The sequence below is a fragment of the Oncorhynchus mykiss genome, chromosome 17 (assembly GCF_057628025.1).
Source record: "Oncorhynchus mykiss isolate SJ-2025 chromosome 17, ASM5762802v1, whole genome shotgun sequence".
Taxonomy (NCBI): Eukaryota; Metazoa; Chordata; class Actinopteri; order Salmoniformes; family Salmonidae; genus Oncorhynchus; species Oncorhynchus mykiss.
In genome coordinates, this window is record NC_143038.1 from 47,716,897 (window position 1) to 47,729,058 (window position 12,162).

At 45.7% G+C, this 12,162-nt stretch overlaps 1 protein-coding gene across 2 annotated transcripts in view; it reads right to left on the reverse strand.

The window, feature by feature from the left end:
* The window catches only part of crocc (ciliary rootlet coiled-coil, rootletin), a 46,435-nt gene that overhangs the window by 4,188 nt on the left and 30,085 nt on the right, over positions 1-12,162 (reverse strand). For both annotated transcript variants that reach the window (XM_036950430.2, XM_036950429.2), the window contains exon 35: positions 8,469-8,600. In XM_036950430.2, the coding sequence (XP_036806325.2) occupies positions 8,469-8,600 (132 nt within the window). The remainder of the gene's footprint in view (positions 1-8,468; positions 8,601-12,162) is intronic.

Here is a 12,162-nt window from a genome sequence, read left to right on the forward strand (position 1 = left end):
AGCGGAAGGGACTGGGAGACTAGTCAGGATCGAGGCAAAGATGAACGGATAAACGGATAAAGCCTGCTCCAGAGCACTCAGGGCCTAAGACTGGGGTGAAGGTTCACCTAACAGGACAACGACCCTGACAACACAGGAGTGGCTTTGGGACAAGTCTCCGAATGTCCTTGAGTGGCCCAACCAGAGCCCGGACTTGAACCCGATAAAACATCTCTGGAGAGACCTATAATAGATGTGCAGCGACGCTCCCCACCCAACCTGACATACATTGAGAGGATCTGCAGAGGAGAATGGGAGAAACTCCCCAAATACAGGTGTGCCAAACTTGTAGCATCATACCCAAGAAGACTCAAGGCTCTAATCACTGCCAAAGGTGCTTCAACAAAGTACTGAGTAAAGGGTCTGAATACATATGTAAATGTATGTATCAGTTTTTTATTTGGAATAAATTAGCAAACCTTTCTCATCCGGTTTTTGCTTTGTCATTATGGGGTATTGTGTGTAAACCGATGAGGGAAAAAACGATTGAATCCATTTTAGAATAAGGCTGTAACCTACCAAAATGTGGAAAAAGTAAAGGGGTCTGAATACTTTCCAAAGGCACCGTATGCTGAATAGTAGATCTTAAAAATGAAATCAAAAGGAAATGAAAACCCGCAGAACACTATTCAACAGTGCCCTCCTACCTAGGCTATATCATGTAGTTTTCATACTACATTTATTTTCAACAAGTTGTGCACGTTCTTGTAAAACTTTCTTAACTTCATCCGTAACAGAAACCATAGGGGTCCAGATCAAGAACAAACAAGCCAAACAATTCTGCTCAACATTAGGGGTCTAACTAGCAGCAGATGCATTCAGAGCCCGGGGCTACAGCCATTTTGTACGGATCCCAACTCACTTAAGCCTGCATGAGGTTTCATTTGGCTGCCTTTAAAGGGAGCTCTGGGAACAACATAAAGGCGCTGTGGGAGGGTTAAACTAATGAAAAAGAATGTACAATAATCTGCAACAAAAGCACTGTCTCGCCTGACTAACCCCTCACCTGAACTGAGAATTTCAGAGTAAAAACTACCAAGAAGAACACACTAGCCTCGTCTTCTCTTACAGGACATTCTGCTAATAGTGATAGAGGCTATGGTGATCAACTGCTTATGGTGATCAACTGCTTATGGTGATCAACTGCTTATGGTGATCAACTGCTTATAGTGTTAAAATTGTTCTGCACGGATTTGATCACTCAAAGAGGAGTGCACTGACTGTATAACAATCACTTGAGAAATAGACACTCACCATAGAAAAAGTGATCTTCTTTCTTACATCCACCAACTCCTCCTTCCACAAAGCAGCCAAATAAAGAATAAACACCTCCAACATCAGCCAATCACGTCAGTAAATGAGGTTTGTTATTGTGGTTTGACTAGAAGATAAGTGGGGGAGAGGTTAAGTCTATTGGACCTTACTTTGATGAATGCTGGGCATTATCAAATGAGTTTGACCCCAGAAAAAGACTAGCGGGTGACTAGGGAAAATGGTAATAGAAATAATGATCTCCTATCTCATTACCATATTCCAGATACAGTTCATGGCCTTTTTGGACTCAAACTGAATTTGTTGTGATACTGACCTACACAGAAAACCAACTGACTGACACAATTAACTAAAGGCTGAATGAATAACTAAATCTTGACTCCTTTGATCATTCTGCCAAAGGGGAAATAAGCAGAATGACAAACTCAAATGCTAAAACTGAACTAGGGCTGGGTGATGGTATGGAGGTATTTGATGTTTCTGAATAATAAAATCAGCAAAAAAAGAAATGGCCCTTTTTCAGGACCCTTCTTTCAAAGATAATTTGTAAGAATCCAAATAACTTCACAGATCGTTATTGTAAAGGGTTTAAACCCTGTTTCCCATGCTTGTTCAATGAACCACAAACAATTAATGAACATGCACCTGTGGAACGGTTGTTAAGACACTAACAGCTTACAGACAGTAGGCAATTAAGGTCACAGTTATGAAAACTTACGACACTAAAGAGGCCTTTCTACTGACTCTGAATAACACCAAAAGAAAGATGCCCAGGGTTCCTGCTCATTTGCGTGTAGGTGCCTTAGGCATGCTGCAAAGAGGCATGAGGACTGCAGATGTGGCCAGGGCAATAAATTGCAATGTCAGTACTGTGAGACGCCTAAGACAGCGCTACAGGGAGACAGGATGGACAGCTGATCATCCTCGCATTGGCAGACTGTGTAACAACACCTGCACAGGATCGGTACATCCGAACATCACACCTGCGGGACAGGTACAGGATGGCAACAACAACTGCCTGAATTACACCAGGAATGCACAATTACCCCATCAGTGCTCAGACTTTCCTCAAAAGGCTGAGAGAAGCTGGACTGAGGTCTTGTAGGCCTGTTGTAAGGCAGGTCCTCACCAGACATCACCGACAACAATGTCGTCTATGGGCACAAACCCACTGGACCAGACAGAACTGGCAAAAAGTGCTCTTCATTGATGAGTCACGGTTTTGTCTCACCAGGGGTGATGTTCAGATTCACGTTTATCGTCGAAGGAACGAGCGTTACACCGAGGCCTGTACACTGGAGCGGGATCGATTTGGAGGTGGAGGGCCCATCATGATCTGGGGCGGTGTGTCACAGCATCATCGGACTCAGTTCGTTGTTTTTGCAGGCAATCTCAATGCTGTGCGTTACAGGGAAGACATCCTCCTCCCTCATGTGGTACCCTTCCTGCAGGCTCATCCTGACATGACCCTCGAGCATGACAATGCCACCAGCCATTCTGCTCGTTCTGTGCGTGATTTCCTGCAAGACAGGAATGTCAGTGTTCTGCCATGGCCAGCAAAGAGCGTGGCTCTCAATCCCATTGAGCACGTCTGGGACCTGTTGGATTGGAGGGTGAGGGCTATGGCCATTCCCCCCAGAAATGTCAGTGAACTTGCAGGTGCATTGGTAGAACAGTAGGGTAACATCTCACAGCAAGAATTGGCAAATCTGGTGCAGTCCATGAGAAGGAGATGCACTGCAGGACTTAATGCAGCTGGTGTCCACACCAGATACTGACTGTTACTTTTGATTTTGACCCCCCCTTTGTTCAGGGACACATTATTCAATTTCTGTTAGTCACATGTCTGTGGAACTTGTTCAGTTTATGTCTCAGTTGTTGAAACTTGTCACGTTCATACAAATATTTACACATGTTACGTTTGCTGAAAATAAACACAGTTGACAGTGAGAGGATGTTTCTTTTCTTGCTGAGTTTACAAGTTCTAAATATGTTTTATGAGTAGTGCAACTTGTCATTTAATTTAGCAATGTATACAAATATTGTTATAGAATCCATACCGGTATGTGGATCAATAACGGTCACGATATACCACCTAGCTCTAAACTGAATCCACATTTTCTCTGTCACCTTTCAGACAAGCGTGAAATCAACAGCAGCTGAGGAAACGCACTCAGTGGTAGTGCTCAACATGGTCAATGTCACCTCACTGTTATCTTAAAGTTAGCCTTCCTTTGCCTGACCCAATGGTCTTCACATAAAAGTTTCCAAGTCTTAACAGTTGGGGTTGTCCCACCTTCTGTAGGTTAGGGAGTCTCAAGTGTTTCTCCAATGCCTGTATCTCTCTGCCTACATGTTTCAGTGCTATGTCTCTATGCATCTCTCTGTCAACCTGTATCAGTGCTATGTCTCTCTGTATCTCTCTGTCTACCTGTAGCAGTGCTATGTCTCTCTGTATCTCTCTGTCTACCTGTAGCAGTGCTATGTCTCTCTGTATCTCTCTGTCTACCTGTAGCAGTGCTATGTCTCTCTGTATCTCTGTCTACCTGTAGCAGTGCTGTCTCTTTATCTCTCTGTCTACCTGTAGCAGTGCTGTCTCTCTTTATCTCTCTGTCCAGCTGTAGCAGTGCTGTCTCTCTTTATCTCTCTGTCTACCTGTAGCAGTGTTGTCTCTCTTTATCTCTCTGTCTACCTGTAGCAGTGCTATGTCTCTCTGTATCTCTCTGTCTACCTGTAGCAGTGCTATGTCTCTCTGTATCTCTCTGTCTACCTGTAGCAGTGCTATGTCTCTCTGTATCTCTCTGTCTACCTGTAGCAGTGCTATGTCTCTCTGTCTACCTGTAGCAGTGCTATGTCTCTCTGTCTACCTGTAGCAGTGTTGTCTCTCTTTATCTCTCTGTCTACCTGTAGCAGTGCTATGTCTCTCTGTATCTCTCTGTCTACCCTGTAGCAGTGCTATGTCTCTCTGTATCTCTCTGTCTACCCTGTAGCAGTGCTATGTCTCTCTGTATCTCTATGTCTACCTGTAGCAGTGCTATGTCTCTGTCTACCTGTAGCAGTGCTATGTCTCTGTCTACCCTGTATCAGTGCTATGTCTCTCTGTATCTCTCTGTCTACCTGTAGCAGTGCTGTCTCTCTGTATCTCTCTGTCTACCTGTAGCAGTGCTCTGTCTCTCTGTATCTCTCTGTCTACCTGTAGCAGTGCTATGTCTCTCTGTATCTCTCTGTCTACCTGTAGCAGTGCTATGTCTCTCTGTATCTCTCTGTCTACCTGTAGCAGTGCTATGTCTCTCTGTATCTCTGTCTACCTGTAGCAGTGCTATGTCTCTCTGTATCTCTGTCTACCTGTAGCAGTGCTATGTCTCTCTGTATCTCTGTCTACCTGTAGCAGTGCTGTCTCTCTGTATCTCTGTCTACCTGTAGCAGTGCTATATCTCTCTGTCTACCTGTAGCAGTGCTATGTCTCTCTGTATCTCTGTCTACCTGTAGCAGTGCTATGTCTCTCTGTATCTCTCTGTCTACCTGTAGCAGTGCTATGTCTCTCTGTCTACCCGTAGCAGTGCTATGTCTCTCTGTATCTCTCTGTCTACCCTGTAGCAGTGCTATGTCTCTCTGTCTACCTGTAGCAGTGCTATGTCTCTCTGTATCTCTCTGTCTACCCTGTAGCAGTGCTATGTCTCTCTGTATCTCTCTGTCTACCTGTAGCAGTGCTATGTCTCTGTCTACCTGTAGCAGTGCTATGTCTCTCTGTCTACCTGTAGCAGTGCTATGTCTCTCTGTCTACCTGTAGCAGTGCTATGTCTCTCTGTCTACCTGTAGCAGTGCTATGTCTCTCTGTCTACCTGTGGCAGTGCTGTCTCTCTGTATCTCTCTGTCTACCTGTAGCAGTGCTGTCTCTCCGTCTACCTGTAGCAGTGCTGTCTCGCTGTATCTCTCTGTCTACCTGTAGCAGTGCTATGTCTCTCTGTCTACCTGTAGCAGTGCTATGTCTCTCTGTCTACCTGTAGCAGTGCTGTCTCTCTGTATCTCTCTGTCTACCTGTAGCAGTGCTATGTCTCTCTGTCTACCTGTAGCAGTGCTATGTCTCTCTGTCTACCTGTGGCAGTGCTATGTCTCTCTGCATCCCTCTGTCTACCTGTATCAGTGCTATGTCTCTCTGCATCTCTCTGTCAACCTGTATCAGTGCTATGTCTCTCTGTATCTCGATGTCTACCTGTAGCAGTGCTATGCCTCTCTGTATCTCTCTGTCTACCTGTAGCAGTGCTATGTCTCTCTGTCTACCTGTAGCAGTGCTATGTCTCTCTGTCTACCTGTGGCAGTGCTATGTCTCTCTGTCTACCTGTGGCAGTGCTATGTCTCTCTGTATCTCGCTGTCTACCTGTAGCAGTGCTATGTCTTTCTGCATCTCTCTGTCTACCCTGTAGCACTGCTATGTCTCTCTGCATCCCTCTGTCTACCTGTATCAGTGCTATGTCTCTCTGCATCTCTCTGTCAACCTGTATCAGTGCTATGTCTCTCTGTATCTCGATGTCTACCTGTAGCAGTGCTATGCCTCTCTGTATCTCTCTGTCTACCTGTAGAAGTGCTATGTCTCTCTGTATCTCTCTGTCTACCTGTAGCAGTGCTATGTCTCGCTGTCTACCTGTAGCAGTGCTATGTCTCTCTGTATCTCTCTGTCTACCCTGTAGCAGTGCTATGTCTCTCTGCATCCCTCTGTCTACCTGTATCAGTGCTATGTCTCTCTCCATTCCTCTGTCTACCTGTATCAGTGCTATGTCTCTCTGTCTCTCTGTCTACCTGTAGCAGTGCTATGTCTCTCTGTCTCTCTGTATCTCTCTGTCTACCTGTAGCAGTGCTATGTCTCTCTGTCTCTCTGTATCTCTCTGTCTACCTGTAGCAGTGCTATGTCTCTCTGTCTCTCTGTATCTATCTGTCTACCTGTAGCAGTGCTATGTCTCTCTGTCTCTCTGTATCTCTCTGTCTACCTGTAGCAGTGCTATGTCTCTCTGTATCTCTCTGTCTACCTGTAGCAGTGCTATGTCTCTCTGTCTCTCTGTCTACATGTAGCAGTGCTATGTCTCTCTGTATCTCTCTGTCTACCTGTAGCAGTGCTATGTCTCTCTGTCTCTCTGTATCTCTCTGTCTACCTGTAGCAGTGCTATGTCTCTCTGTCTCTCTGTATCTCTCTGTCTACCTGTAGCAGTGCTATGTCTCTCTGTCTCTCTGTCTCTCTGTCTACCTGTAGCAGTGCTATGTCTCTCTGTCTCTCTGTCTACCTGTAGCAGTGCTATGTCTCTCTGTCTCTCTGTCGCTCTGTCTACCTGTAGCAGTGCTATGTCTCTCTGTATCTCTCTGTCTACCTGTAGCAGTGCTGTGTCTCTCTGTATCTCTCTGTCTACCTGTATCAGTGCTATGTCTCTCTGTATCTCTCTGCCTACATGTTTCAGTGCTATGTCTCTCTGTATCTCTCTGTCTACCTGTAGCAGTGCTGTGTCTCTCTGTATCTCTCTGTCTACCTGTAGCAGTGCTATGTCTCTCTGTATCTCTCTGTCTACCTGTAGCAGTGCTGTGTCTCTCTGTATCTCTCTGTCTACCTGTATCAGTGCTATGTCTCTCTGTATCTCTCTGCCTACATGTTTCAGTGCTATGTCTCTCTGTATCTCTCTGTCTACCTGTAGCAGTGCTATGTCTCTCTGTATCTCTCTGTCTACCTGTAGCAGTGCTGTGTCTCTCTGTATCTCTCTGTCTACCTGTAGCAGTGCTATGTCTCTCTGTCTACCCTGTAGCAGTGCTATATCTCTCTGTCTACCCTGTAGCAGTGCTATGTCTCTCTGTCTACCCTGTAGCAGTGCTATATCTCTCTGTCTACCCTGTAGCAGTGCTATGTCTCTCTGTCTACCCTGTAGCAGTGCTATATCTCTCTGTCTCTCTGTCTACCTGTAGCAGTGCTATGTCTCTCTGTCTACCTGTAGCAGTGCTATATCTCTCTATATCTGTCTACCTGTAGCAGTGCTATGTCTCTCTGTCTACCTGTAGCAGTGCTATGTCTCTCTGTCTACCCTGTAGCAGTGCTATATCTCTCTGTCTCTCTGTCTCTCTGTCTACCTGTAGCAGTGCTATATCTCTCTATATCTGTCTACCTGTAGCAGTGCTATGTCTCTCTGTCTCTCTATCTCTCTGTCTACCTGTATCAGTGCTATATCTCTCTATCTCTGTCTACCTGTAGCAGTGCTATATCTCTCTGTATCTCTCTGTCTACCTGTAACAGTGCTATGTCTCTCTGTCTACCCTGTAGCAGTGCTATGTCTCTCTGTCTACCCTGTAACAGTGCTATGTCTCTAAGCATCTCTCTGCCTACCTGTAACAGTGCTATGTCTCTCTGCATCTCTCTGTCTACCTGTAACAGTGCTATGTGTCTCTGTGTCTCCTACCTACTTGTAGCATGGCTATGTGTCTCTGTGTCTCCTACCTACTTGTAGCATGGCCATGTGTCTCTGTGTCTCCTACCTACTTGTAGCATGGCCATGTGTCTCTGTGTCTCCTGCCTACCTGTAGCAGTGCTATCTGTCTCTGTGTCTCCTACCTACCTGTAGCAGTGCTATCTGTCTCGGAGTCTCCTGCCTACCTGTAGCATGGCCATGTGTCTCTGTGTCTCCTGCCTACCTGTAGCAGTGCTATCTGTCTCTGTGTCTCCTACATACCTGTAGCAGTGCTATCTGTCTCTGTGTCTCCTGCCTACCTGTAGCAGTGCTATCTGTCTCTGTGTCTCCTGCCTACCTGTAACAGTGCTATCTGTCTCTGTGTCTCCTGCCTACCTGTAGCAGTGCTATCTGTCTCCGTGTCTCCTGCCTACCTGTAGCAGTGCTATCTGTCTCTGTGTCTCCTGCCTACCTATAGCAGTGCTATCTGTCTCTGTGTCCCCTGCCTACCTGTAGCAGTGCTATCTGTCTCTGTGTCCCCTGCCTACCTGTAGCAGTGCTATCTGTCTCTGTGTCTCCTGCCTACCTGTAGCAGTGCTATCTGTCTCTGTGTCTCCTGCCTACCTGTAACAGTGCTATCTGTCTCTGTGTCTCCTGCCTACCTGTAGCAGTGCTATCTGTCTCGGTTTCTCCTGCCTACCTGTAACAGTGCTATCTGTCTCTGTGTCTCCTACCTACCTGTAACAGTGCTATCTGTCTCTGTGCGTCCTGCAGTTCCTGCTCTGCGGTAGTGAGGGAGCGATCCAGACGGCCTTTCTCTGCAGACAGACGCATGCTGCCCTCCTCCGTCTTTAGCTTCTGACGCTCCACCTGGAGAAACAGTCATACATAGTCATAATCACCTCAATATCATTCAACAGTAGATATTGGGGTCAAAACAGCAGCCATCCCTAATGGCGCCGGCGGGCATGGCTGCCGTTTTATGGGCTCCTAACCACCTGTGCTATTTAGTTAGTTTTTTCGCATTGTTTGTAACTTATTTTGCACATAATGTTGCTGCTACCATCTCTTATGAACGAAAATAGCCTCTGGACATCAGAAGAGATTACTCACCTCAAACTAGACGCAGTCCGACGCAAAGGATATACTGCTTCCCCGAGACCAGGCCCAAATCCATGTAATTTACATGAAGAAAAGACGGAGATACTGGGGGCAGAGGTCGTGGTGCCTTGAGAGAATTTGTCGGCGAGTGGGTGTTTACCCACTACCATCCGTCCTATTGGTCAACGTGAAATCACTGGAAAAAAACTGGATAACCTACGTTCAAGACTATCCTAGCAACCGGACATTAAAAACTGTAATATTTTATGTTTCACCGAGTCGTGGCTGAACGACGACACGGATAATATAGAGCTGGCTGGGTTTTCCATGCATCGGCAGGACAGAGCATATATACGTCTGGTAAGACAAGGGGTGGGGGTGTGTATCTATTTGTCAATAACAGCTGGTGCACAAAGTCTCAAGGTATTGCTCGCCTGAGGTAGAGTACCCCATGATAAACTGTAGACCACACTAACTACCGAGAGAGTTCTCATCCATATTATTCGTAGCGGTATAGTTACCATCACAAGCCGATGCTGGCACTAGGACCGCACTCAACAAGAAAATTCTCATCCAGAAGCGGCGCTTTACGCCACACAGAGGCGCATACAAAGCTCTCCCTCGCCCTCCATTTGGCAAATCTGACCATAATTATATTCTCCTGATTCCTGCTTACAAGCAAAAATTAAAGCAGGAAGTACCAGTGACCACAAAGGGAAACCCAGCCGTGAGCTGTCCAGTGACGTGAGTCTACCAGACGAGCTAAATTCCTTTTATGCTTGCTTCGAGGCAAGCAACACTGAAGCATGCATGAGAGCACCAGCTGTACTCAGAGCATGCACGGACCAACTGGCAAGTGTCTTCACTGACATTTTCAACCTCTCCCTGCACGAGTCTGTAATACCTACGTGTCAAGCAGACCACCATAGTTCATGTGCCAAAGAAAGTGAAGGTAAAATGACTACCGCCCCGTAGCACTCAAGTTGGTAGCCATGAAGTGCTTTGAAAGGCTGGTCATGGCTCACGACAGCAGGTAGCCTAGTGGTTAGAGCGTTGGGCCAGTAACCGAAAGATAAAATCCCAGAGCTGACAAGGTAAAAAATCTGTCATTCTGCCCCTGAACAAGGCAGTTAACCCACTGTTCCTAGGCTGTCATTGTAAATAAGAATTTGTTCTTAACTGACTTGCCTAGTTAAATAAAGGTTAGATTAAAAAAATGAAATAAAAACATCAACACCATCATCCTGGAAACCCTTGACCCACTCCAATTCGCCTACCGCCTAAACAGATCCACAGATGACGCAATCTCAACTGCACTCCACACTGCCCTTTCCCACCTGGACAAAAGGAACACCTATGTGAGAATGCTGTTCATTGACTACAGCTCAGCGTTCAACACCATAGTGCCCACAAAGCTCATCACTGAGCTAAGGACTCTGGGACTAAACACCTCCATCTGCAACTGGATCCTGGACTTCCTGATGGTGGTAAGGGTAGGCACAAACACATCTACTACGCTGATCCTGGACTTCCTGATGGTGGTAAGGGTAGGCACAAACACATCTACTACGCTGATCCTGGACTTCCTGATGGTGGTAAGGGTAGGCACAAACACATCTACTACGCTGATCCTGGACTTCCTGATGGTGGTAAGGGTAGGCACAAACACATCTACTACGCTGATCCTGGGGCCTCCTAAGGGATGCATTCTTAGTCCCCTCCTGTACTCCTTGTTCACCCACAACTGCGTGGCCAAGCACGACTCCAACATCATCACTAAGTTTGCTGACGAAACAACAGTGGTAGGGTTGATCAATGACAACGATGAGATAGCCTACAGGGAGGAGGTCAGAAACCTGGCAGTGTGGTGCCAGGACAACAACCTCTGCCTCAATGTGAGCAAGGCAAAGGAGCTGATTGTGGACAACAACATCAATTGGGCTGTAGTGGAACGGGCCAAGAGTTTAAAGTTCCTTGGTGTCTACATCATCCACAAACTATCATGGTCCAAACACACCAAGACAGACGTGAAGAGGGCACAACACCACCTTTTCCCCCTCAGCATCCTGACCGGTTGCATCACTGCCTGGTATGGCAACTGCTCGGCATCAGACCGTAAGGCGTTACAGAGAGTAGTGTGAATGGGCCAAGCTTCCTGCCATCCAGGCCCTATATACTAGGCGGTGTCAGAGGAAGGCCCAAAAAATGGTCAAAGACTCCAGTCGCCCAAATTGTATTTTTTACTTTAGTTTATCTAGTAAATATTTTCTTAAATCTATTTCTTGAACTGCATTGTTGTTACGGCCTTGTAAGTAAGCATTTCACGGTAAGGTCTACTACACCTGTTCTATTCGGCGCTTGTGAAAAATACTATTTGATTTGATTTCCATGTTTAATCCAATTAATTGAGGAAGTTAATTGATAACCGGCCATTATTTTCAGAGGATTTTTTCATTCATGAATTGCATTTAAATTCACTTCCTGAAATGAACTGATTGAAAATCAATACTCCCAACTTTTTTCGACAGTCATCATATTCATCTTAGGGGCTTGTAAAGTAAGCATTTCACTGTAAGGTCTACTACACCTGTTGTATTCAGCATTTCACTGTGAGGTCTACTACACCTGTTGTATTCTGCATTTCACTGTGAGGTCTACTACACCTGTTGTATTCAGCATTTCACTGTAAGGTCTACTACACCTGTTGTATTCAGCATTTCACTGTAAGGTCTACTACACCTGTTGTATTCAGCATTTCACTGTAAGGTCTACTACACCTGTTGTATTCAGCATTTCACTGTAAGGTCTACTACACCTGTTGTATTCAGCATTTCACTGTAAGGTCTACTACACCTGTTGTATTCAGCATTTCACTGTAAGGTCTACTACACCTGTTGTATTCAGCATTTCACTGTAAGGTCTACTACACCTGTTGTATTCAGCATTTCACTGTAAGGTCTACTACACCTGTTGTATTCAGCATTTCACTGTAAGGTCTACTACACCTGTTGTATTCAGCATTTCACTGTAAGGTCTACTACACCTGTTGTATTCTGCATTTCACTGTAAGGTCTACTACACCTGTTGTATTCTGCATTTCACTGTGAGGTCTACTACACCTGTTGTATTCAGCATTTCACTGTAAGGTCTACTACACCTGTTGTATTCAGCATTTCACTGTAAGGTCTACTACACCTGTTGTATTCAGCATTTCACTGTAAGGTCTACTACACCTGTTGTATTCAGCATTTCACTGTAAGGTCTACTACACCTGTTGTATTCAGCATTTCACTGTAAGGTCTACTACACCTGTTGTATTCAGCATTTCACT